We start from the raw sequence: 25,722 nt of genomic DNA, 5'->3' as shown, positions 1-25,722 counted from the left end.
TGACGCGCACTTCAGTAGCTTTGGCTTTCTTGATGATTTCCTCACGAAGGGCCTTTCGGTGCGGAATATCCTTGTCAGACAAGGTTGGTCGGACATATGTCAGCAAGCGCCGAAATGGTCCCTTGTCCACCAGTTGGAATGCCTGTATGATTTGGTTAGTCGTGTGTTGTTATTTGAATATGAACAATTGAATTACCTTGTCTTCACATACAACTAGCTTGACAATGTAGTCGAGAAGACCGCTGGTAGTGAAAACGGGTGCCCGAGGCTGATGAACTACAATGCCATCAAGACTTCCTTGACTGAATTACACAATGAGTATGTAGTAAGTAGATTACAGAGGAAACTTACCTTTGGAGAGTCCCATCAGACTTTGGACATGCTCGCGCATGCATAGGGATTTGCAGATTCTTGCAGCATGCTTGATAAACAGCAAAGTGGTCGGGATGCCTACAACACTGCTCCGTCAGCAATAGTACTTAGTCAGCAAAGATATGGCACTCGCCTAGCGATATGGGTACGAAGTGTTGACATACCTCCTTTGAAGAAGCAATGGTGAGCCGGGACACCGTTCTTTCTACAGAACCAAGTCAGTTAAGTAAAGGTAATATTGGTATGATTACTAAAACTCACTCGCAGATGGTACAAACATGTCCAGGCTCGGACACATCATCCTTTTTGACAAAGATGGTGCGGACGTCTGCAGTACGTTCGCTTTTGAGACGAGTCCTGCCTGCCTCACGGTCCGCATCCCCCATAGCTTTAGTTTGCACATATGAAGCCTCTGCACCATCGTCTGTGCACTTTGCATCATCTTCGCCGTCCGGATTGCCTGCATCGTCACTAGAAGCACTGGAAGCTGGAATTACCTTGCGTGCAACTCGCCGACTGGTCCCTGGACCACTGTCCACAGCCTTTCGCTTGCTCCGGGCTGAACTTGACGAGGCAACATTGTCAGGGTCGACAATTTTCGTCGAAGGTCTTGGTGCTCGAGCGCTACGTCGAGCACCAGTAAAGAAATGGTGCACTGGGGCAGTAGATTGTTTGGTGGTGGGACCAGGGGCAGGTAGAGGGCACTCGTCATCTGGGTCGTTGTGCCACACGATTTCGGAAGCATCTTTGAGATTGCCATCAGCGCCAACAGCACACTGGTCAGTCATGATTGTGGGCGGGAAACTGTAGTCAAACTCACCATAGAACTCATGCGCTGCAGCTTTAAGCCGGCGCCATGATTATTGATTGAAAAAATGTCAGTTTGTTTGATAAATTACCTTGAACTCATTGATTGAGGATCTGAAGTGTCGTCGTCAAGGCATCGGAGTCGCAGATGAGTCCATGATATCAACAATCTGTCAAAGTAAGTGCGGATCACTTGATCTATTCTTACTAATTCAAAGACTTACTACTAACGGTTCGAACAGGTTCAAACCGGTTCTGAACCGGTTCTGTAAGTCTGCATCATCCTCGAACCGAGGACTGGACCAATGGTCCGGTTCTACCTGTTGCCCGAACCTTGAACTGGACGCTGGTCAGGTTCGAAAAGGTTCAGGTTCGAACCGTGGTTCAGAACCGGACCTGGCCACCACTAGGAATATATGTGTGCCTCAGCACCTGTAACTCAGGGTCCACAAAAACACACCACATTGCTCTGCCTGTGTTTGTACAACTTATTTTCACCCCAAGTTTACCTTTATAACTCTTAAGCATGCCTGGACATGCCAAATCTATGACACAAAAAAGGCGGGAAGCCTGTGAGGCACATGACTACCTTATGTAGCGTGCTGTTGAAGCTTACCGCACGGAGCTTGCAAAACCACCTGGTATTCAACGTCGTGGAGCACGCACAATTTGCCACGACTTTGAGAAAATGAATCTCGAATCAACAGGCAAGTTGATTAAGTGTTAAGACCATGCACAAAGGGTAGGACTGATTCCGAGGGGCTTGGCTTCAGCTCGTGCGCTGCGCCCCTTACCCGAGTATGTGCCCTTAATTTCAGAATGATGTCCGAAGAAAGTCCAAGGACGTCCGAAGGACGTCCGAAGCGTGGGAAAGTTCGGAAGGACTTTCCGGACGAGTGCAAGTAACTTCCGGAAATTACGATGAGGTTTTGTCCTGATACGGATACATGTAATGGCTACTTAGGACTTGTCCTAAGTAGAAGCAAACAGAGGAAAGGCTGCAAGGACAAAGTCCGAAGCAGAATAGGTCCGGAGGACCGCGGGAAAGTTTCGGACGAACGTCCGGAAACTTCGGAGGATCGGATGAGCGGATAAGCGGATGAGCGGATAAGTGGATGAGCGGATAAGCGGAGCTCTGGCCTAGGGAATTTCTCCCTAGGCCCGAGATGGATATTGACTAAGTTGATAGACTAGAACTGATATGAGGACTTAGAGTGAGATCTAGTGCGAGGACTAATATGATATTCAGACTGAGGAACTACAGGACATATACAAGAGTTTATATACTAAGGAAATAACGGAAAGATCAGTAAGCAAGCGTCCGAGGCTATGTATGAAGCATAAGCAAAGTTATCAAGCGCGAGTCGGAAATGAAGCATAGGTTAACGGATCAGTAAGCATACCGGTAGTAAGTATAACCGAGATACCGAGGACAAAGAATACCGAATAGAGGAATAGGCTGTGTTAACGTTATATGCACAGGAAATGAATTAGGAAGCTTATCGTATATTGGATCGGACCAGATGTCCGGACAAGAAGCGTGGATATACGGGATATGATATTAGGGCAATAGGACAAAGGATGAATGATGCAGGCTAGCTGCGGAGGTATGGAGGTGTGATGTACGGAGGTAAAGGGATCTGGACATGGATGCGCGGATGTGGATGTGCAGAGGTGCAGGGATCCGGATGGGTAGAGGACTGGAGACATGGATAGGGCGTCCGAAGGTCCGGATGAGGCGTGGGAATATTGTCGGATGTAGGTCCGGAATACGGGATATGACATTAAGCTATCTTTCTCCACACTAAGCCGCCTTGCAGCTGGAGGAAACTCATTGGCCAAAGCCAGGGCAGCTGAGACATGGCTCACCACTGAGGAGACAGAGCTGGTTATTGCATATATTGAAGAACTTGGAAATTGTGGTTTCCCACTTAGTCACAAGCGGCTACAAGAACATGTCAATGAAATCTGTACTACTAGACTTGGAGAAGGATTCCGAGGTGTTGGACAGCAGTGGACAGGCTGTTTTGTCGAAAGACATGCAGGCCGTCTCAAAACATCATGGTCTTCCCCATTGGACTCCAAATGTGGACGTGCAGTTAACCCAAACACAAACAAGGCTTTTTTTGACCTGTATGAAGACGTGCTTGAGAAGTACAGCATCAATGAAGACTGTCTGTATGGTGCTGATGAAATTGGCATCTCACCACAATCAGGTGATCATGAGCGTGTTATCGGTGCCAGACGACCTGGTCCACAATATCAGCAGCGCACAGGATCACGTGAGAATACAACTGTGATCGTTACCATCTGCGCTGATGGTACTGCTGAGCCTCCTGCTGTGATTTTCAAGGGTGCTGCATATCAGATGAAATGGAAACAGGATAACCCTGCAAATGCATCGTAAGTCAGTCTTCCATCAGATGAGTCCAGATAACTTACATCACAATAGTCTTGGATACTCGAAAAAAGGCTGGACAGATGGTGAGATTGGAGTTGAGTGGATAAAGGAGTTCAACAAGCACACCAAAGCCAAGGCCAATGGACGTGACCACCTCCTTCTTGTAGATGGTCATAATTCGCACTATACAAGAGGGTTCCTGCAATATGCACGTAAAAATCACATTCACGTCCTGTGCTATCCTGCACACACAACTCACGTCTATCAAGGCCTCAATGTTGTTGTGTTTGCAGTCTTGAAAAGATGCTGGACTGAGGAGAGGGACAAGTGGGAGAGGGAGAAGGGAGAAGGAATCACGAAGGCAAATTTCCTCACCATATATGGGCATGCTCACTTACGTGCGCTCACACCAAACCTTATTCATTCTGCGTTCCGCAAGACAGGTGTTTGGCCATTAAACCGCGATGTCATTACAAACGACATGATGGCACCAAGCAAAGAGAGCTCTACCAAATCACATCTTCCCATCACCCCATCTACACCTGTGAGAGTCCTCGCTGACACCCTTCAAAAAATGACATCCCAAGAGAACACTAGCGGCGCCGAACCAGCAAACACACCATCTTCCATGCACGATGACCTCGAGACTATAATCAAGAAGCTTGCTGAAACATCACTGTCAGGACTTGTCTGTTCAGCAGTGCTGACGTCGAACACTGACCTGCAACATAACACAACCCACCTTATCTCCCCCATCAAAAAATTATGCACACCTGTTGCCAGCATTGTTCCGAAAACCGCAAATGAAATATTGTTGCTGGCCGCCCTTCGTGAAACCGAGGCAGCTAATGCAGCCTTGAAGCAACGTGTTATCACACTGCAGGCCTCAAATATTTTGAATGAGATGTACTGTTCCAAACTTCGAAGTCAGCTTGCCAATCAGGAGTCGAAGAAGCATGGAGGGAAAGATAGCGGAAAGATTCTTGGAGATGGCTTACCACGGTTGTTATCAGGGGATGAGTTTTATGAGCAGGTTGTTGAGTTTGAAGCAGCTCAGAAGAGAGCAGCAACCGAGAAGTGCACTTAAATGGAAGAACGCAAGAGAAGAGCAGAGACTTTGGTGGAGTGGAAGAAACTGGAGGATGCAAGAAAGGAGGAAAACAAGGCACGACGGGATCATTATCACATGGCCGTAGAGGTTTGGCAAGTCGAGAAGGCTCGTGCACGAGCTGAAAAGCAGAAGTTTACCAAGAAGAAACCTGCTTTGGGCAAGTTAGTTGCTGCAATCCCGCGGCCAAAGGTTGGCTCACATGAAGAGGAGGGTGAAATGAGCGGAGAGGAGTTTGATATTGATGACATTGATTCAGATTTGAGCACTGAATGTGGTGCAACGCACCTTGTCGACAGTCTCTGAGGATCTGATGTACGCGCTTGGGTCTTCCCACAGCTGCAAAGGATGTAACTCATCATAGTTGTTGATGATACCAGTGGAGTTTGGGGTGGGAATATATGCGGCGGGTGCAACAGTGGTGTAATACACTATTGTTGATGGTTTGGGATGTTGGCATTCGGAGGAGATAACAAGATAGATGACAGTCAGTCGCAAAGCGTAGTGTTTGATAAGGTTTACATACCTGACTTGTAGTAAACACACACGTGATTCATTTGGCGGTATTTGCCACTCAATGCACCTGTTCACTGTTCCTGCAATGCAACATGAACAATGGTGTATTTTGAAGAAAAAACTTACAGAGATTGTCTGCATAAGTAAGTCTGATGTCTTTGACATACTCAGGCAATGATACGAGAAGTTTTTGCCTGTTGTGAAACAAATTTGTAATGTTGTGATTCATTTGGCGGTACATCACAGTATATCGTTGACTCCCATGTTGGCTCGCATTTTCCCTTGTGGTTTGCAAACATTCCGCTTGCCATTACCCATTCTAATCACAGCCCAATTTACCAACCTTTGACCGTCTCGTCCATCTGCTCGAACGGAACCAATCAACCGGCAAGAGACCACAGCGCCAAGTCCAATATCAACTGGCGTCATCCCGGATGCATACCGGGTTTTAACCCTCTCTGGGAACCGAAATTACAATTGCATAATAGTACAAATAAAGAGCTAACAACTTTTAATATACGACACAAGTGAGATAACACCTGACCTTCCCAATAAGTCAGCCTTACTATGCTGAGCTATCACATGTATGGTTCAGTATTATTTGGCTAAGTTACGACAATCCTCAACACCGGCATTAAATCATGTACTAAATTATCTTATACTTCAGGTATTCTACAGTAGGTGGCTTGGCAACGCGCGCCCTACGCGCTTTCGGCAAAGGTGCGCATTTTCCCATAGCGGGGTTCCCACACCCCTTGCTCTTGCTCACCGTCGTTGTCAGTGCCCTCTCTCGTCCTCCTCACCGTCCCGGGGCCACCAATCTTGGCCTTCTGGACGCCATCATCGGCTTCTTCTTGCACTGCTGCCATCGCCATCCTGCGCTCCTTGGCCTCTCGCATCTCCTCAGCCAGCAAATCCTGCCCTATGCGCTTTTGGCAAAGGTGCGCATTTCCCCGTAGCAGGGTTCTCACCCCTTGCTCTTGCTCACCGTCATTGTTAGTGCCCTCTCGTCCTCCTCACCGTCCTGGGGCCCCCAATCTCAGCCTTCTCAGCCTCTGGACACCATCCTCAGCTTCTTCTTGCACTGCTGCCATTGCCATCCTGCGCTCCTCAACCTCTCACATCTCCTCAGCCATCTCCTTCCGTTTATCCCCTGTGGTATCTCTCGTACATATCTGGGCATCCCTTACCTCCGCCTCTTCCTTCTCAGCCTCTCTGGCATCCCTCGTACCTCCGCCTGTCCTCTGCTTCCCCCAATGTTGTCAACGGTGCTCTCTCGACCCGTTATACTCCTGTCGAGCAAGACTCCTGAGGATCTCTCGGACTTTGTTCATTCTCATCGGTTGCCCTTCTCGTACAATGAGTCAATGTACAATTAATGTGTTTCTCTTACTTGATATGAATCTAATTAAATTCCTTGTCCCTCAATTTGATTGGCCAACAGAGAGAACATTTGACAAGCAAGGTAACTAAAGTCTATTCAAAGTTTATGAAGTCCGCATATTTGACAAGGAGGGTAACTAACGTCTATTCAAAATTCACGAAGTCTAGCATACCTGAGATACCTGAGATACCATCAAAATTAAATTCGGACCTCACATCAACAGATGTACCAGTGCTGCGACCTGCAGGCAAGTCCATGCCAAACATATCACCATTGAAGAATGATCCAAGACCGGCTGTTGACGTGAGCTCGGGGATGACCAGACTTGGGACAGTGGGAGGAGTGGATGATGCGAGCTCAGGGATGACCAGACTTGGGACAGTGGGAGGAGTGGATGACGTGAGCTTGGGGACAACCAGACTTGGGACAGCAGGAGGAGTGGGCTCAGGCATTGTTGATATGCTGCCAGTGTTAAGACCGTGCACAAAGGGTAGGACTGATTCCGAGGGGCTTGGCTTCAGCTCGTGCGCTGCGCCCCTTACCCGAGTATGTGCCCTTAATTTCAGAATGATGTCCGAAGAAAGTCCAAGGACGTCCGAAGGACGTCCGAAGCGCGGGAAAGTTCGGAAGGACTTTCCGGACGAGTGCAGGTAACTTCCGGACGAGTGCGGGAAAGTTCCGGAGGAACTTCCGGAAATTACGATGAGGTTTCATCCTGATACGGATACGTGTAATGGCTACTTATGACAAGTCCTAAGTAGAAGCAAACAGAGGAAAGGCTGCAAGGACAAAGTCCGAAGCAGAATAGGTCCGGAGGACCGCGGGAAAGTTTCGGACGAACGTCCGGAAACTTCGGAGGATCGGATGAGCGGATAAGCGGATAAGCGGATGAGCGGATAAGCGGAGCTCTGGCCTAGGGAATTTCTCCCTAGGCCCGAGATGGATATTGACTAAGTTGATAGACTAGAACTGATATGAGGACTTAGAGTGAGATCTAGTGCGAGGACTAATATGATATTCAGACTGAGGAACTACAGGACATATACAAGAGTTTATATACTAAGGAAATAACGGAAAGATCAGTAAGCAAGCGTCCGAGGCTATGTATGAAGCATAAGCAAAGTTATCAAGCGCGAGTCGGAAATGAAGCATAGGTTAACGGATCAGTAAGCATACCGGTAGTAAGTATAACCGAGATACCGAGGACAAGGAATGCCGAATAGAGGAATAGGCTGTGTTAACGTTATATGCACAGGAATTGAATTAGGAAGCTTATCGTATATCGGATCGGATCGGACCGGACCGGACCGGACATCCGGATGAGACGCGTGGATTGAGGTATGGAGGTAAATGTATGTGGATGTGGATGTGGATGTGCAGGGGTGCAGGGATCCGGATGGATAGAGGACTGGAGACATGAATAGGGTGTCCGAAGGTCCGGATGAGGCGTGGGAATATTGTCGGATGTAGGTCCGGAATACGGGATATGACAGCCAGCAGGTGTATGCTCGCGGAAGGCTGTATTGCCAGGGATGTCTGACTTGTCATCACTTATGACAGTTTGAGCACTCTTATATGTCTTCCTGTGGTGACTGGAATGGTCTGAAGGCTGCTCGCGCTTCTTTCCTTTATCAGAGCAAGTCTGGCGGCGTTTTTCGATGACCTCGCCGCTGCTGACCTTCTCACGACATTCTTGACAAAGTTTCTCATACTCATCTTCGTCCAGATGCTTCCAATGGATTTCTCCAGTCTCCCATTTGTCCAAAAGCATCTCCAAATCAGGTAGGGCACTGGATACCGTGCTAAGGTTGACAAAAGGAACATTTTGGGGCCAACCTTCGATGACAACAAGGTAGTGCTGGACAATATTCCACCAGTAGTGTGCCCAGTGCATCCGTGCTTTCGGATCATGTGTGATTGCCTCTAGAAATATTGTCATAGTCAGTAACATAAAAAAAACAGTTCAAATGCAGAGCACTTACAAAGTGTCTTATTGATTTCCTGGCGGATTGCGCTCCGAATATCCGACGTGCGTTTTTGGTGGTTCCTCGCAGCGCCTAATAGATGCAGTCAGCGGAGAGTAAGTCTTTGAAAAAAATGATCCCTACCTTTCATCCCCTGGACAGCAAACCTCTCCATTTTACTCACAAGGTCCTGGTCATCGATATTCATCACAGAGCCCATGAACTCATTGACGCCTTCAGTTGCAAAAGCAATACCACGGAGGGGGAGATCCGTAGAGCCACGCGTGGTGTAGAGGATACTCTTGGCGCCTGTACGCGTCCGTAAGTTCTTGAGCTAGTAGATGTGTCAATAAGTAGCATCAGAACAGATATATAATGACTCACCTCGTTCTCGACAGCCTTGAGTGTCTGCGTTACATCGTTGACTTTTGATTTTGTCGAGATACGGATGCCGGTAGTCTTCGTCTCCTTGTGTTCATGGTACTCCTGCAAAAGCTGTGCCTTCTTGTCGTCTGTGAGGTTGCGATATTCAGCACGGTTCTCATCCCCAACGAGATCTTGCAATACAGCCTTGCCTGCGGTCCCTTGGTGCATTGTCAGTTTGTGCATGCTAAGGACAAAGATGTTGTTACTTACCATTTCCCTTGTCTTCATGGCGCTTCTTCCAGCAGAACACGTTCCATGCGCTCAACTTAGAGCGTTGGTAGTGTAACATCCCACGGCCCATGCATAAGTCGTTCTGGACACGACAGAAACTCTTATGGTGCGAGGACGCAATGGTCTTCATAGTCTCGTCGAGCTCATCCCAAGCATTGTGAAGAGCTACCCTAAACTGATGGGATTTATTGCAACGTTGGGCAGTTATGGCTGCACGAGCCTCCTTGCTGAGGGTCACCTTTGGACGGCGAGGGGGTTGGGCTTGAACCCGTCTGCGACTGTTTGTCACCATGAAGCTGTGCGAAACCATCGGTGCCACAAAATTCACGCTGTTGATGAACAGATTTTATAAGTCAACAGCGAACACAATTTACGATACCAAAATGACAAATGGAAGCAAAAAACAGCGGGTGATCTATGAGAAGAACAAATAAAATAGATAAATTGTGCACAAGAAACTTAGGCTGCCAACCACCCTGAAAATGTGTGTAAGTAACGAGAGAGGCGGCTGTGAATGACCACATAATCAGCAAACTAAAATGTGATGGGGGGACTAACTAAACCTGTTGATGCACTCCCTGGAGGTCCACAAGGAGGGCTCTAGCTAAATTTGATGCCTGTTCATACGTTAGATCCCATTTCGGGGATCGAAGCACTGCTTCCCAACGGCTGCTGCAAACGGATCTGACGAGTGCATGAAGCCTAAGAAGTATCATATCGTCCATTTTGAAATGATCAAGCATGGCATCTGTATGTGGGCCGAGGCTAATGAGTGGTGATGTAAAGGATGCTGCTGCTCGCATCTCTTGTATCTTGGGCCCGGGAACCATCAAACCCTTAGTGAAAAATGTGTTAGCAGGTCAACATTGTTGGATCTTGTTAGGTGGCATGTTGGAGTCCAAAAGCACCATAGCTGTACCCTCCCGAACAGCAGAGGAGGACACTGTGTTGGACTAGGCATTGGCTTGAAGATCATGCTGAAACTGCTGAGGAGGACGCGCTGAACAACGAATGCGGGAACCTGTAGCAGCCATAGGTGCTGGCAAGTGTGGGACTGCAGATGAATTGACCTGACTCGCTGGGTCTTGTAGGAACAAAAATGCAAATCAATTCCAGATCGTCATGAGAGAAAAGGAAGGTGCTGACTTACGGTGGTGAGGAGGGACAACACCCTCAATGCGGCAGTGCTCTGTGAAGTGTTGCAAATGTGGGATTGCAAACTCTTCCCCAAAAGCCTGCACCAAGACAGATATATCTCCTCCAATGCGGTTGGGAGATTCACATCATTCACGCGGTGTGATATAGAGATCGAGAGAGAGAGATGCTCTGGTGAAAGAGTTGGTGTAGCTTGAGAGCCGGGACAATGAATGACAAGAGAGATCCTGCCATCGAGACGGTCTTGCATTGCGACCTATTGTTCCCCGTGCCATTAGCACCCTCCAGGTAGATAGGACTAGTTGTACTCACTGCATCAAAGAGGTCCTGCAATGCTACCTCAACAAATTCCTCGTGTGTCATAGACTTCTCATCCAAAGTCGTGTATGAGTTGAAAGCGATGTATGAAGGATGAAGGCCAGCAGGTTTCCTGGTATGAAAATGAGTGCCGTCAAGGTGGGCATCATGTCTGAGCAGTGCACGTGCAGCCGCCTGGCGTTCGGTCTTGGTAAATTCCTGAGCAAACGTGTTTGAGTGTAAGGCAGCGATGCTGGCCAGCGAGAACCGAGGTTGGTTTGTGCTGGGCACATCATTTGTGATGGCAGGCGACATCCGAGATATAGACTGCAGTGTACCATGGAGTTGCGAAGGTGCTGATTTGACTTTCGAAGGTGAGAATACTATGTTTGAGTCCATAGTAGATGTTGGATTGTACCAAGGAGTACTGAAAGCGATAAGTGAACGTGTCCGATTAAGTAGCATGGCGCTTACCAGATAATACAAGCCCACCACATTTTGAACAGCTGCGCAAGGATAGACAGTAATCAAGATCATTCGCATCCAGTGTAATCGCTGTACTAGTAGTCCTTACTGTTGGCAGTCTGACCAGTGAAATCAATTGGAAAATCTACACACGTGCACTTCCAAATGATCTACTGTTACAAACTCAGTACTCAAGTACTGATCGAGATCGACAGACACCGGCACAACCCAATTTATCAGATCTACCACCTAATTTCATCGTCTGCCTGCCTGCTCACCTCTGATCTCCTGAGACGGCCAACCACAACCCAGTTCATCAGATCTACTACCTAATTTCATTATGTCTCTGCCTGCCTGCTCACTCTGATTTTCATTCTCACTGGACCGCCTTGTAGATTAATTTAATAAAACATATGATTATTCACAACATGAGGATAAGCGCTGTAAATAAATACTAGTCTCCGACTGAGAGTAGATAGCTAGTGAAATCATCCGTCATCTGCGCTTGATCCTCCTCCTCGAGAACATCACCGTTTGATTCAAAAGAGATAATATCAGTTAAGTCAAGTCTCTCAGCATGCTCTCCATCGATACCAGTTGCAGAAACGCCTGAAAATCATCAATTAGTGAAGTAGAAGAACAAACAAAGTCCACATGGACCAGCATTTGGCAATGAAACTGTTGCCTCTGGGTGACCATTTGGCGACACTGACAGGTTTGCAACTCGGACACCAATACCACGTCTGCCCGAAAATGCAGGCTGTGACTCGATTTGACTTAGTCGGTAAAGATGGACAGCATTGACAGCGGTGCGTGCCTGCCACCTCCTTCTCAACTCCATGGCAAGTAGGGAATTTGTGATGAGGAGTTGGTCTATTGTTGCAATGGTCTTGGTTTCTTCATCATGTATTGCCGTGCGCAGACGATGGATTTCTATATTCAGACGCTGTATTTCTTCGCGAGCACGTTGGAGCTTGAAGTATTTAACTGTAGCTTCCCGATGAGCGGGTGTGGTCCACTCAATGTCTCAAATGTCAGTACGTGAGTGACGCAATAAGTCAAATTCGCCAAGGAAGCTATATTCAACAATATCCTTCCACATTAGTTTTGGCCTAGGTGGGACCAGAGCGGTGGCCTGAGTGCTGTAACAATTGATAGTGTTCCGAATAGCATCTGAACGTTGTTGAAGGGCTTTGGTAATATGTTGATGTAGCTTGTAACCTAAACAAGCTACAATTCAATCCCAAAACAAAACGAAGACAACTCGCTTACCTGTTCCTGATAACGAAAGTTTGGACAGTTCAAACAGGCGCATGACTACCAGGCGCTCAAGTTCATCAAGCGCTGAATGACACCTGAGAAGCAAAGCTTCTTCTCGAAAGCAATTATAATGTTCACCTCCGATTTCCCAGCGTTTGTCGATGCCAAGTTGAACCTCTAAATATCCAGCTAGCTGTTCCGTGTTCTGAAGTTTTGAATATGCCGTATCGACATGGACCTGAGCTTGATTGAGAGCAAGGTGCATATGACTCAGGCTGCCGACATGAATTTCAACTAGTGAACGATTAGCAGCTTCTCGGGCTTGGTTCCATTCCAACCTCGGTCAAACTTAATAAATAAATTAACTAGTGCGAAACATTGGAACTCACTGGCGCTCAGCAAGCTCGTCAAGTACATTGACATATCAGATGCTGACAAGATCCTTGACCGGTGCTTGTTTCAACCCATCAAGATATTCACGTTCTTGCGCATGAAACCGAATAAAGTCAGCATCGGTAAGATTGAGGGTTTCCCAGATGACCGAAAGTTCTGCTGTGAGGCTTTGGATATCTGCGAGCGCCTCCCGATAATGATTCCGTATAAAAACACCTGGACAAGGGTGTCATGTTTGGTCATCGAGTAGATATTTATAAAAATGTACTTAATGCCGTATACTTATCCTCATCCCAAAATGTAAAATGTTGCTCGATCGATTGATGTCGGTGAAAAGTTGTAGTGTGCCGCGTGCTTCGTGCAAGTTCATTTGATGAAGAAAAAATGTGTTCGCATCCTTCGCCCTCCATGTGTCCAGTGCCTTTGATATACATAGGATGCCAATCTATCTGGCACCTTCGATTATGTGCATGGCCGTGAAACACTCCTACCATCATCCGGAAATTGAGGGCGGAAGCATGTGGTCCCAAAGTACTGTTCCCTAGCGTCTTAGCAAATGCACAACCAATATTGTACGCACAACCTCCATTTTTGCCATATACCGTTAGCAGTTAATCAACAACCGCCAATGGATATTTTGCACTAACAATGATTAGCAGATACAAATTGAATGGAAGATAAAATAGCCTACAGTTCACCACTCTTAACCATATCACAAGCAAGAAGGATGAACCGGTGTCGACATGCAGCAATAAATATCCCTGACTCATCAAACACTGAAAACATCCTTTTGCATTGTTCTGGACCGGTCGACACAAGTAAATGAGGATGATGGCACTGTTTCAGTTTGCTCGATGTCTTGCCCGTTTTCAGTATCCACAGTCGGGTGCTAGTCAGGTTGAGTTGCAGCATTGTATAGGGTGGCAGTGAGAAGACTTACGGTGTGTCCTCGCACTTCATCCTTAAACTTATCAACTCTCAAGCGATCAAGCCAGTAGTCAGAGCGAAACATGTGTGAATCGTTTCAGGCAGTTGATGACATCCATCGTTTTAAGCTATTGTTGCCGTCCATAGTCACCAGCCACTCCAGAGCCATGTTTTCTTCATCTTCTAGCTTGTAAAAGCAACACGGGCAGGAGTTCAGGAGACGCCAGTTGAGCGAGTCGCGGTTAAGCGCTTGGTTGATAAGGACGTCGACGCGATGCAAGATTTCGAGATAAATGTCGTAAGCGTCCGAAAATTGCGCATTTAAGTATGATCGATACGGAATCTAGAAGAGTTTGAAATGAGTAAACGATTATGACAGACTCAAGAGCTTACATTATGGAGATGACACAACACCTTGCATTGTGCCTGAATGCTGAATCGGGGACAAGTTCGGTGAACCTGCCGATATGCTGTGAGTGTGCAGATGGAGATGGCGACAGTAGGAAATAATGGGGAGCAGCCTAAGTAACCATGATGAATAAGTGTTTCATTCGGATACCAGTGAGATGGACGAGGCTGCAAAGATGCGTGCTTCCGACCTGGACAATGTTAACAATAGAGCCATACAATGCGACCCGAACTTACTAAAAATATCAACTAGTTCAATATTTTTGAGAGATAGGCAGTCGCCATTGAGGGTGGGTTCATCTGAAGGCAGAAAGCTTGGCATACTGTCGCCACCATCCTGGGTGCGATAGTCGAGGTACGCGCTGACCAGACATTCGATTTGAACACCCCAATGTTCATTTTGAACTTCTAGACGATCAGTATGAGTGCGCGAATCCACATAGCGGCTATCAACACCAATGTTGCTTTAGTATGAATTAGTAGGATAACAAGAACAACTACGTACCATCCTGAGAGATCTGCCATCTGCTGAGCCAATCCTTCAAAAGCCTCGTGCTCTCCGCCCTCGTGGCTAAAGTCATGTCCCTCCTCACCAGGTGGTGCGCTGTAAGGTATATCATCTATGTCAACGTTGGTATCATCCAACATACTCTCAACAAGATCCCGATCTTCGCTGGTCAGTTCTACAAACACAATTCAGGAGAACGTAAGAGTTAGACATAGGCCTCGCACCCTGGATGTGTGATCGGCACTTTGCATCAGTTGCTTGCCTTCGCTGTTGCTGTTTCCCCGCTGTGAGTACCTCGGAAGCTCGAGTAGAGCACCAGAATCCATGTGAGATTATGGCCTTGGAGAGCCCTGTGACTTTCCTGGAAGATCTGAGCGCCATAACAGCCCAGAAGAGCAGCGGGTACAATATTGGGGGAACCAGGGAGATGCTACAGAGGCTGAAAGTGCAGAATGGCAGCAGCAGGTCGAAAAATGTTCAATATACTGCCGTTGACGATGAAAAACAGAGGATTTGCTGGCTGAGGAGATGTGAGAGGCCGAGAGGCCGAGGAGCGGAGGATGGCGATGGCAGCAGTGCAGGATGGCAGCAGTGCAAGAAGAAGCTGATGATGGCATCCAGAAGGCCGAGATTGGTGGCCCCGGGACAGTGAGGAGGACGAGAGAGGGCACTGACAATGACGGTGAGCATAGTGATGCGGAAGTCCGGTTCAGTCCGGTTCAAGAGAAATTTTTCCAAACGCCGAATGTGACCGCACATTTGGTTCAGCTGCTGAGCTGAACGTTGGACCGGACATCCTCGAATGTGTTCAGGACGTCCGGTTCACGTCCGGTTCGCATTCAGATGTCGAGCACGAGGTTAGGGCTAGGTCAATTGTATACATTACATGGAGACTATGCATCTGTAGTACTAAGATCAATATCATCAGCAGTCACAGTAGCTACAGGTTCCACATGAGCCGCTGCGTCTGCTGCAGCCTGAACATGCCCATTTCGATAAGTACTTTTCAACAATTGTAAGGCCTCGAAGACATCGGGTGTGAGTTGATTGCATCGACTGTGGTCCATGATACCACCGCTTGAGAAGGCTCGTTCTGACGGTGTTGAAGAACCTTGAATGGCCAGGTAGTCTCGTGCCATGCGGGCAAGTGTTGGGTACATGGTTGAACGATGCTAGAACACGTTTGGACGGGTTTGGACGGGTTTGGAACTTTCAGGCATCAGCCGAACACCGAACATAATGACACATTCGGTCCTGATAGCACGTCGAACATCGGACCGGACCGACGGTCCGGTTCAGAAGGTTCAGGTTCGAACTGAAGTTCTGAACCAGACTTCCGCATCACTAGGTGAGCAAGCGCAAGGGGTGTGGGAACCCCGCTATGGGGAAATGCGCACCTTTGCCGAAAGCGCATAGGGCGCGTGTTGCCGAGCCACCTACTGTAGAATACCTGAAGTATAAGATGATTTAGTACATGATTTAATGCCGGTGTTGAGGATTAATGGTATTCAAAGTCAAAATATTAAGGTTCTGAAACGGTAACAGATTCTTTCAGAACTCTATGGAACGTCGGCAGACTACTGTCGGAGTCTGAAATCAAACTTTGGTCCATGCGTACACCATGCCTCCTGTATGCCCTCAAGTACGACGTTCAGAGCGACTCAAGACGCTTCTTCAAAGACTTAGTGCACCAATATCCATCCATATGCAACCTGCCCACGGTGCTAGGGGAAGGGGCGCGACTACTCGTGGTACAAGGGGACGTGGGGCGGCTGCTACCTCAGCCAGCGCTGCCAGTGATACTCCTACCGGTGGTATCAGCAAGATCCGGTGGGAGACACCAAACTGCAATCGAACGTCTGCGCTCATGACGTACCTCAGCACCCATCCTGCCGACCGTCACATATTATTCTACGAAGGCAAGAAATCCCACCCTTCTGATGATGGCCCTCCTTCTGGGAGTGACAAGGGCAAAATACACGCCGTCATCGCCAAACATATATTCAAGAACGACGAGATGTACCAGTCGATGTATGCTGAGGATCAGACGAAGTTCACACAGGCTGTGGGCAACCGCCTCACTTAGTAAGTTTTTCATATGTTTCCTCCCCCTTTCCATGTATACACTAAATGCTACACTTAGTCTCAAGGGCAAATATAAGACCCATCGTGCGCACTTCAAGCAGATGGGCGCTGGAGTCAATCCGGAGGAACCTGGCGCCACAGTGAATTTACTAGGTATGTTTTTTTAAATAATAATCAAGTAAAACTAAATTTGTTGTAGCGCAAGTTTTAAGCGACTTCCCGTGGTACGAAGATCTCGATGAGATCTGGAGAGATAACCCTGCATATGCTGCCAAAACCTTCTCCTCCGCTCCTGGTACGGATCGCGCAGGGGACTTTAAAGCCCTGACGCAACCAAGGAGCAAAGGAAAAGGAAAAGCCTCCCCCCCCCCCCCGATCCTGATGATCCGATGATCATCGGTGACGATGCTCCTGTTGAGCACGAGCATGTTGACAGTGCCGAAGGTCATCCTCCCGCCAACCCTCTCGAAGACCATCCTCCTGCCAACCCTCCTCCCGCTAACCCTCCTCCTGCCCACAATCCTCCTGCCCACAATCCTCCCGCCCACAATCCTCCCGCCAATGATCCTCCCACCAACCCTCCTCCCAACTTCGACGACTTCGCCATGGGCGAGGAGCTCGGCTATGATGAGCAAGATGTCACCATGCAGGAGGATCAGGGGGAAGTAGAGCGTGAAGAAGCACTCACGATCCAGCGGTCCCTCTCCAACAAACACCCGCTCTCCTCCCCCTCCCCACCCCGCACGCACACCCGCAACCACCCATCCCTCGGAACATTCAAAACCCACGCCGATCGTGTGATGGGCCGTGGACCCATGCGCTCACCGAACCTGCCATCATCCGTTGCATCGTCGTCCATGAAGACGACGACACGCTCTACATCCTTGGGACTTTCGTCGCCGTCTTCCTCCTCACGCCTACAGACCATGCTCAACGATAGCGGTGCGAAAAAATCGCACCTTGGGAAGAATATTGGGTCAGAGGTCGGGAGCATTTGCAGGAAAGTCGAGACGCTAACCAATAACATGTCCTATATCTACACTGTGAAGGCGGCCGCCTCTGAGTACAAGATCGCCAAGGTCAACGCTCTCCGTCAGGAATGTGACCTCGACTTCCAACGTGAGAAAGCGCAGCTCAAACGCAGCGAGGCCATTGTCGTACATCAGCGCTGTCAAGAGTCCAAGACTCTTGACCTTCAAGTTCTCGAAGCTCAAGCCAAGGTTCACGCTGAGTGCAAAGCTGCCCTTTAGCTCAAAATTGAGCTTCTCAAATTGAAGGGAGGTGTGGCTGATTAGTGTAGGCTTTATTATCATCATCATCGTCATCGTCCGCTTCTGTTGTACCAGTGGTTTGTCATGCTCTCGCACCTCATGTTTTGCATACCATTCATGTTATATGTTCTATGTCTCATCATACATATATTACATACTTTCTGGGTCCATATATGTTGTTACATGCTTGCTCCTATGTTTTAGATATGTTGCCAATACATTTGTCTTGTTAGTTCAACAAATATTCCATCAACTTTGAATGAACTTGGTGTCCAGAAGTACCTTGATATGAGGTATCTCCAGGACCCAACTCATCTACATCATGATCTGTGTCCACTGCAGGCATATAGGCCTGGAGGGCTGACTCTTCAGTTGTACTCTTGATCCCACGGTGCTCTTCAAACCGAATCACCATGTTGTGAAGGATAAGGCAGCACTGGACCCAGTAAGAAATATACGCAAGGTGTCTGTCATGCTGCAACGGGTGTCGAAGTTCTCGAAGAGACTGAAAGCGATTTTTGAGAGCAGCAAATGCATGCTCTACCCAGACACGAACCTAAATCACCAAAAATAAATGGACACAAGGAAAAATAAAATAACACACATACTCTGGAAAGGGCAGTGTTAAATGCCTTCTGGTCACTGGTTAAGGCCCCATTGACAGGCTTCTTGAAAGGGGGGATGCACCATGGCTCTAATGGGTAGGCACTATCTGCCCAGATCCAATGGTTATCTCCAAGAAGTGTTGCATGATGATGGTAAATATGAGTAGATTGGAATGCATATGCATTATGTGCACTGCCGGTGTGACCAATAGCATAATCTGCTATAGCAAGATTATGGATCATAACAACTGCCTAAAAGAATTTAAATTAGAGAAAGGGCTGTAAAATAAAATAAAATAAAATACCTGGCAGTTGAGGGAGTACTGAGACTTCCTACTATAAAAAGTCTCACCATAGAGACCTGGCTTGTCACAAAGAGTTATCAATGATCCATCAGCAGCTAGGATACCATTCCGCCACTCTGGGCAAGTATTGTCCTGAACATACTTCCGGGAATGACCAGCATCATCAGAGTCAAGAGCGGGGAAGAATATGAATTTGTCATGCTTGGCAACCATCCCCACCAAGCACCACACCACCATCCCCACCAAGAAGTCTGAGACATTCTCAACATTCTCGGACAACCAACCTGGTGTCTTGATCCAGGTGTACGAGGGTGAGCGTGCGCGCACGAAGGACAACAACTTGCTCGGCAAGTTTGAGCTGTCTGGCATTCCCCCAGCACCTCGTGGTGTTCCTCAGATTGAGGTCACCTTCGACATTGACGCCAACGGTATCCTGAACGTCTCCGCATCTGACAAAACTACCGGTAAGTCAAATCACATCACAATCACCAACGACAAGGGCCGCTTGTCTGCAGAGGAGATCGAGCAGATGGTCAATGAGTTTCTTTTTTCATTTTCACTCTCTTCAAACGACGGGTAAGCACATCCGCACTCTTCTAAACTGCCTTCTGAACGTCTCCGCATCTGACAAAACTACCAGCAAGTCAAATCGTATCACAACCACCAACGACAAGGGCCGCTTGTCTGCAGAGGAGATCGAGCAGATGGATGAGAGGAAGGTTCGACCAGGGCACGATTATCATGATACCCCCTAAGGATGAGGAGACTGTTGCTATCGGTGTCACTGTTGGGTCAGGGTACATGCATCCCTCTACCAGTACTTCGTTATCTACCATTGTTTACTAGCTACGAAATACATGCTTTTTTTTGTATGTGCGCACGTCTAACCCTAACCCTGCATGGGACTTGTGAGATTTGAAGCACTAAGTGTTTTGAGCGGAGTTTAAAATAAGCTTTTCAAGCGATTTTCAGAACATCCTTCAGAACGTTTCAGAGCATTTCAGAGCGTCTCAGAATCGTTTCAGAACCTTAATATTTTGACTTTGAATACCATTATTGTCGTAACTTAGCCAAATAATACTGAACCATACATGTGATAGCTCAGCATAGTAAGGCTGACTTATTGGGAAGGTCAGGTGTGAGATAAAGGAATGTGTGATTTTACTGATGTGACTTCATCCAAACTGAAATCGTTTATACCGCCACTAGTTTCTCGTATTCCCTTCCTTGCTTGCTCTAGTCCACTGTCAAGCTCACACTGGCCTATTTGTACCCAACTCGGGACCCTTACGGTTCCTGATGTGACTTCATCCAAACTGAAATCGTTTATACCGCCACTAGTTTCTCGTATTCCCTTCCTTGCTTGCTCTAGTCCACTGTCAAGCTCACACTGGCCTATTCGTACCCGACTCGGGACCCTTACGGTTCGCGACTATATCTACTCATGTACATTTTGATATCTACAGCGAAATATACCCAGTTCCCGCTCCAAGAACCTCAGAGAAACCTCCTGGAACGTGTCCGTTTCAACGTTTTGTCCTCGTCGTATTGTTTTCCTATTATCTTGCCTCAAAACTCACTTTTGCTCACATTCCCCTTCGAACTCAAGTAGCCGCCTTACACCTTCTGCACAAACCCTCATCTCAAAGATGAAGAAGAGCAGGCCCAAGTCTCCACTCATTCACCGTGATGACATAGAAAACTATGGCTCGATGCAAACACATCAAGATGATGGAGCAATCGTGAACGAATCACTCAGCTTCACCGCTAGGAATGCTGGGATGTTATTGATCATATACTCCCAGTTTTTCTTTGCTTCCATGGATATCTCGGTGAAGCTACTAAACGGCTTGGACCCTCCGGTGCATGCACTTCAGGTGAGATTTCTCCATCTTTGGTGATCGAATATGGAGTGAAACCAATGTAAACAGATTATCGTGATTAGGATGGTGTGCCACACAATCCTCGACTGGAATGTGTATTGATTTGTCTCAGGGCATCACCTTGATATGCTGCGAGATATACATGTTTGTCGATTGTTTTTCTAGGCGACAATTTAAAATTGATGATATGAAGGACTGTTATGGGGATCCCTGATCCCATAGCTGGCCCTAAAGGTGTTCGAATGATGCTTTTCATCCATGGTGTCACTGGGTGGGTGCTGATATACTCACGCGGCCTCAAACTTATCAACAATCTGTTTCCCAGGTTTTTGGGGCTATCTGGCATGTACTGGTCACTCCAGTACTTGTCTGTTGCAGATGCCACAGTCTTGGTTTTTTTAACACCTCTTACGGCAGCGGTGGCTGGATCTGTATTTTTGAAGGAGAGCTACTCCGTCAAGCAAGCTATCGCAGGAGGTGAGAGTTACAATTTGGATTTTATAGTTTTTGATTACTTATTTGGGATAAATCCCTAGTTTTCAGTCTCCTCGGTGTTATTCTCATAGGCAGACCCGCTTTCCTATTTGGCTCCCCGGATGCTGTTCCTCAAGGACTCTCAGACGTGGCCCCTGCGCAAAGGCTGGTGGGTGTTGTGTGGGTACCATTACGCGTACTCTGTCCCGCTCAACCTACAATTTATCTATTTTCGGCAGGGCCTGTATGGTCAGCGTACTTGGAAATACTGGAGCATGTACGTATTGTCATTGGCCTTCTGATGGCAATGGCCGCTTTGATGGTTTTAATAGATACCTTGATACGCGCAATTGGGAAGCACGCTCACCCGATGCATATAATGTCATACTTTTCATTATGGTGCACAATTATATCATCGTTGGGGTGTGTCAATGCATATCTGCATTTTATGTGACAATTCATCATTTGTAACAGGATGGTTGTTTTTGATATTCCCGTTGTATATCCTATGTCATGGACGTGGATACTTCTTTTGCTCATGGTCAGTGTCTTCGGCTATGCGGCGCAGGTGCGTACATCAGTAATTCTACATGTGCCTATCAGTAGTTTACTATGATTTTAGGCCCTTTTGACGATGGGACTACAAAGAGAAACTGTGTCGCGTGGTATTACTGGAATGTATGCTTAGGTGGTTTTCATCGTGGTGCTTGAACACCTGTTCTTTGGAGTTACACCATCTTTACTGTCGGTTCTTGGCGCCGCCATCATCATGTCCTCTGCTTTCTATGTTGTCATGAGTGGTTACTGTGCTTGTTGTTGCCAAACTTCTGTGCTGATGTAGATTTCACTCACCAGATGAAAAAAGCAGAAACCTCACCAAGACAGTGCCACTGACAATGCTGCAACACAGAAGTGTGGGGCCCTGCCTACTCCGGGAAGTTGGATATATTGATACTTCTGAGTCTTGCACTTTCCAAAAATACTCCACCACTTGTACATTCAATGACTGTTATTATGTCCACTCTTTACGTTGTGGTGGGAAGTCATCCTTACATGGTTCATTTAAGTTCACTGTTAGTGGACAGAATGGGAAACTACACTCAACTACAGAATCTACCCCGCTTTACAGACCTGGCATGTCAGTCAATTATTGCATATTGATTATACTATCCCAAGCCTAATACCGCCACAATGCCGCTGTGGCAGGGAGAGCACGATAATTAAGCGAGTGGGACGTTGAATGAAAAGTTTGCCTCTCTATTACGTAGTGAGGCACGAACAGAGAATTAGAGTATAGTCTTCGGGCGAGCGGAAAGCGCCGTGTGCGCCTCTTGTTTCCGTTCTCCCATATTGCTCGTAGACCTAAAGTCCTTTCGAGCTCTTTCTTTTCTTTTCTCTACCTAATACCTAAAAGACAATCTCTCTAAAACTATTCCTTCCTCTCATACCACCCAAATTACAATTCCACACTTAATTCACCTGTCATGGCCTGCATTGCTTTGGACCCAGCACTGGACATTCAGCCTGACTTCTCTGTTGGAAGCCGAACGTCCGAATATGTTGGGACATGAAGGAATGGGTACGAGCGCACAATGATGTCGGCCGAGGCTCCAGTCCGTGTATGTTTCAGAATGATATGTTTTCTCTCCGAGTTTTACCGTATGTTAAAAGAACATTTGCATTGTAGAAACATCTCAGTCCTTTTGACTGAGACTGAGATAATACATTCTCTTCTAGGTAGCTACCGATGTACAAGAGTCCTTTTTACCGAGACTGAGATAATACATTCTCTTCTAGCTTGAACTCCCCGCGTGCGCTCGTCTTCACTCACTATAGGTTATGAGCCCTGGTGCAGCTACGATGGACACAACGCTCCCCAACTCCAACTCTGCACTGTTCAATGTCCCAAAATTAGCTGAGGACGGATCGAATTGGATCACGTACAAAGAACGTACCTTGACCACAATTGGAGTGTGAGGTATGATGCGTTATGTGGACGGCCGTGCTAGAAAACCTGCTCCATTCGTAGTGGACCCCGAGAGTGGTCTAGCCGAAATGGAAGATGGGACGACGCCTAGCGAGGAAGAGATCGAGGAGTTAGATAATACACTGTCATCAGTCAGCAAAGGCACTATGCACACGTTGCAAAGACCAAACTTACCCTGTACCAGTTACACAAGGCACTAGGGCACATGTCGCAGTCTGCAGCCAAATATGCCGTGGAAAAGGGCTTTATCACTAGAGTAGACCTTCAAGGAGGCTCCAACGAAGAGTTCTGCGAAGCATGCGTGAAGTCCAAGTCAGCCCGTCATCCATTTCCCAAAGAGTCAAGATGCAGAGATGACACTTGCGGTGATACCATCCATACAGATCTCTGGGGCCCCACGCAGACGAATAGCTTGGCCGGATTGCTGTACTATATGTCCTTCACAGACGATTTCTCACGGGAGACCACTGTGATGTTTCTAAAGCACAAGAGTGAGGCTCTGGATGCATACAAGTGATATGAAGTGAGACTTACCACACAACATGGAGCCCACATTAAGACCTTGCGTTCTGACCGTGGAGGAGAGTACCTGAGCACTGATTTTGATGCACATCTGAAGGGTCAGGGTACTGTGCATGAGTTAACCGTACATGACTCACTACAGCAAAATGGTGTCGCGGAGAGACTTAACCGCACCTTGGTAGGACATGTGTGCACCATGCTCCTAGCTCGCAGGATGCCGAAGTTCCTGTGGGCAGAAGCTGTTAACTATGCGGTATGGTTGAAAAACCGCTTACCCTCGAGAGCCATCCCCAGTCACACTCCTTTCAAACTTATCCATGGCAAGTATGCGGATGTATCCGCAGCCCACGAGTTTGGGTGTCCAGTCCTTGTCCACGTTGAGAAGGCCGGGAAGCTAGAGTCACATGCAGAGGAGGCTAAGTTCATGGGAGTGGACACAGAGAGTAAGGCTTACCATGTGTATTGGGAGGGGAAACACCGGGTGACTGTTGAACGAAATGTCATGTTCGTGCCGGACAGCATCGTCGTTGCTGATGGTGTCCAGGATGAGGGGGAGTCCACCCCAGTAGAAGCTAATGTCAATAGCATCCAGAAAACATCAACAACAGACTCACCTGCCCCAGCACCGGCACCCTATACCCCTACCAAGGAACCTCAAGCCCAGGAAACACCTCCTGTGCCTAGACCCACCAGAATGTGCCCACCGCCAGGATATTATGCCACCCTCAATGAGGGGGAGTGAGCGAATCTTGCAGCTGAGAACCTATTCCAGCTGGCAGAATCAGACTTGGAGGATGAGAGCACGCCCACTTGCCAGTATGCTATGACTGCTGTAGAGCCAGAGGTAACACTCCACCAAGCCCTAAACAGACCTGATGCGGTTGAGTGGCAAGAAGCCATCGACTATGAAATTAGTCAGCTCGAGAAGCTAGGCACGTGGATTATAGTTGACTCACCGCCGGGCGCAAACCTTATACCAAGCCACTATGTCTTGGCCACGAAACGTGGACCGGATGGTGAGAAGCTCAAATTATGAGCTTGGCTAGTTGCGAACGGTCAACGTCAGAAGTACAGAATAGACTACTACGACACCTTTGCTCCCACATCCAACATTTTGACCATTCGCACCATCCTTGCCATGGCGGCTCATTGTGACTGGCATATCCACCAGGTCAACATCAAAAGCGCATATCTCTACGCCGAACTCAAGGAGGACATATACATGTGCGCACCTCCGGGATACCTCAAGGCTGGAGATGAGAGGAAGGTTTTAAAGTTGTTGAGGAGCCTACCAGGTTTGAAGCAGGCGGGTTTTGAGTGGGCTGAGGAATTGGCAGGAGCATTCACGGAGATGGGGTTCATGCGCTTGAAGGTCGATCAGGCCGTCTACTACAAGCGTAAAGAGGACAAACACACTGTTATCACCGTGTTGGTTGATGACATGGCCGTCACCTCACAACACCTCTGCCATATAGAACACTTCAAGGATGAGCTGAGTCAGCACTTTGAAATATCTGATCTTGGTGAGCTCACCTGGCTTTTGGGACTTAAAGTCCAATGAGATCGTGCCGGGCGCACCATTACCTTGTCCCAGAACGCCTATGTCAGTACCATCCTCGAACGATTCCATCTAACAGATGCCAAAGCGGTGCCCACACCCATGGAGGTCGGCACCATTCTTAGTGACACCCAGTCTCCTGCCACCCATGCGCAAAGTGAGGCCATGTGGGACGTCCCGTACCAGAGAGCCATTGGGTCTCTGATGTATGCAGGATTTAGTACCCGCCCCGATATCTCCTTCATTATCGCCACCTTGTCCCAGTTTATGCAGAGCCCAGGAAGAGAGCATTGGGAGGCTGTGAAGCGTGTGTTAAGGTACCTGAAGGGTACTAGTGGTTTTGGGCTAACCTTGGGAGGAACAGAAGCTGGATTAGAAGCGTACATTGACGCTGACTGGGCTTCGCAAGC

General features: G+C 47.7%; 8 protein-coding genes across 8 annotated transcripts; 5 read left to right on the top strand and 3 right to left on the bottom strand.

The window, feature by feature from the left end:
• Positions 1 to 4,328: 4,328 nt before the first annotated feature.
• On the top strand, positions 4,329 to 4,640 carry HD556DRAFT_1217952 (uncharacterized protein; the record flags this gene model as incomplete). Its single annotated transcript, XM_041296730.1, has 1 exon — positions 4,329 to 4,640. A coding segment is annotated over one exon (312 nt), but the record flags the coding sequence as incomplete, so codon positions are not given.
• A 27-nt stretch (positions 4,641 to 4,667) lies between these two features.
• HD556DRAFT_1235863 (uncharacterized protein) lies at positions 4,668 to 4,994 on the top strand (the record flags this gene model as incomplete). Its single annotated transcript, XM_041297776.1, has 1 exon — positions 4,668 to 4,994. The coding sequence occupies one exon, from the start codon at positions 4,668 to 4,670 to the stop codon at positions 4,992 to 4,994; it is 327 nt and encodes a 108-aa protein (XP_041160978.1).
• A 2,730-nt stretch (positions 4,995 to 7,724) lies between these two features.
• HD556DRAFT_1473186 (uncharacterized protein) lies at positions 7,725 to 9,519 on the bottom strand (the record flags this gene model as incomplete). Its single annotated transcript, XM_041308485.1, has 5 exons — positions 7,725 to 8,487; positions 8,571 to 8,645; positions 8,697 to 8,886; positions 8,937 to 9,136; positions 9,189 to 9,519. The coding sequence occupies 5 exons, from the start codon at positions 9,517 to 9,519 to the stop codon at positions 7,832 to 7,834; spliced, it is 1,452 nt and encodes a 483-aa protein (XP_041160977.1). The 3' UTR covers positions 7,725 to 7,831.
• Positions 9,520 to 10,506: 987 nt separating this feature from the next.
• Positions 10,507 to 10,928, bottom strand: HD556DRAFT_1200604 (uncharacterized protein; the record flags this gene model as incomplete). The annotated part of the gene is made up of 2 exons (XM_041296378.1): positions 10,507 to 10,620; positions 10,677 to 10,928. Coding segments are annotated over 2 exons (366 nt in total), but the record flags the coding sequence as incomplete, so codon positions are not given.
• A 652-nt stretch (positions 10,929 to 11,580) lies between these two features.
• Positions 11,581 to 14,436, bottom strand: HD556DRAFT_1431731 (uncharacterized protein; the record flags this gene model as incomplete). Its single annotated transcript, XM_041305042.1, is given in 13 exon segments — positions 11,581 to 11,735; positions 11,859 to 12,119; positions 12,168 to 12,347; positions 12,399 to 12,624; positions 12,823 to 12,995; positions 13,048 to 13,327; positions 13,400 to 13,421; positions 13,471 to 13,566; positions 13,586 to 13,668; positions 13,720 to 13,756; positions 13,820 to 14,049; positions 14,100 to 14,227; positions 14,352 to 14,436. The coding sequence occupies 13 exon segments, from the start codon at positions 14,434 to 14,436 to the stop codon at positions 11,581 to 11,583; spliced, it is 1,956 nt and encodes a 651-aa protein (XP_041160975.1).
• A 1,807-nt stretch (positions 14,437 to 16,243) lies between these two features.
• On the top strand, positions 16,244 to 17,957 carry HD556DRAFT_1442353 (uncharacterized protein; the record flags this gene model as incomplete). Its single annotated transcript, XM_041306449.1, has 4 exons — positions 16,244 to 16,707; positions 16,766 to 16,860; positions 16,920 to 17,002; positions 17,046 to 17,957. The coding sequence occupies 4 exons, from the start codon at positions 16,244 to 16,246 to the stop codon at positions 17,955 to 17,957; spliced, it is 1,554 nt and encodes a 517-aa protein (XP_041160974.1).
• Positions 17,958 to 19,075: 1,118 nt separating this feature from the next.
• Positions 19,076 to 19,468, top strand: HD556DRAFT_1235749 (putative heat shock cognate protein; the record flags this gene model as incomplete). The annotated part of the gene is made up of 1 exon (XM_041297772.1): positions 19,076 to 19,468. The coding sequence occupies one exon, from the start codon at positions 19,076 to 19,078 to the stop codon at positions 19,466 to 19,468; it is 393 nt and encodes a 130-aa protein (XP_041160973.1).
• Positions 19,469 to 20,669: 1,201 nt separating this feature from the next.
• HD556DRAFT_1473181 (drug/metabolite transporter superfamily) lies at positions 20,670 to 22,304 on the top strand (the record flags this gene model as incomplete). Its single annotated transcript, XM_041308484.1, has 10 exons — positions 20,670 to 20,765; positions 20,884 to 20,915; positions 20,965 to 21,042; positions 21,097 to 21,248; positions 21,308 to 21,425; positions 21,485 to 21,522; positions 21,578 to 21,668; positions 21,720 to 21,813; positions 21,868 to 21,900; positions 21,934 to 22,304. The coding sequence occupies 10 exons, from the start codon at positions 20,670 to 20,672 to the stop codon at positions 22,084 to 22,086; spliced, it is 885 nt and encodes a 294-aa protein (XP_041160972.1). The 3' UTR covers positions 22,087 to 22,304.
• Between the last annotated feature and the right edge of the window lie 3,418 nt (positions 22,305 to 25,722).

This window comes from Suillus plorans (assembly GCF_016647745.1).
Source record: "Suillus plorans strain S12 chromosome Unknown HD556scaffold_23, whole genome shotgun sequence".
In the NCBI taxonomy this organism is placed as follows: domain Eukaryota; kingdom Fungi; phylum Basidiomycota; class Agaricomycetes; order Boletales; family Suillaceae; genus Suillus; species Suillus plorans.
Note: the sequence above shows the minus strand (reverse complement) of the source record. Positions and strands in the feature narration are given on the sequence as shown.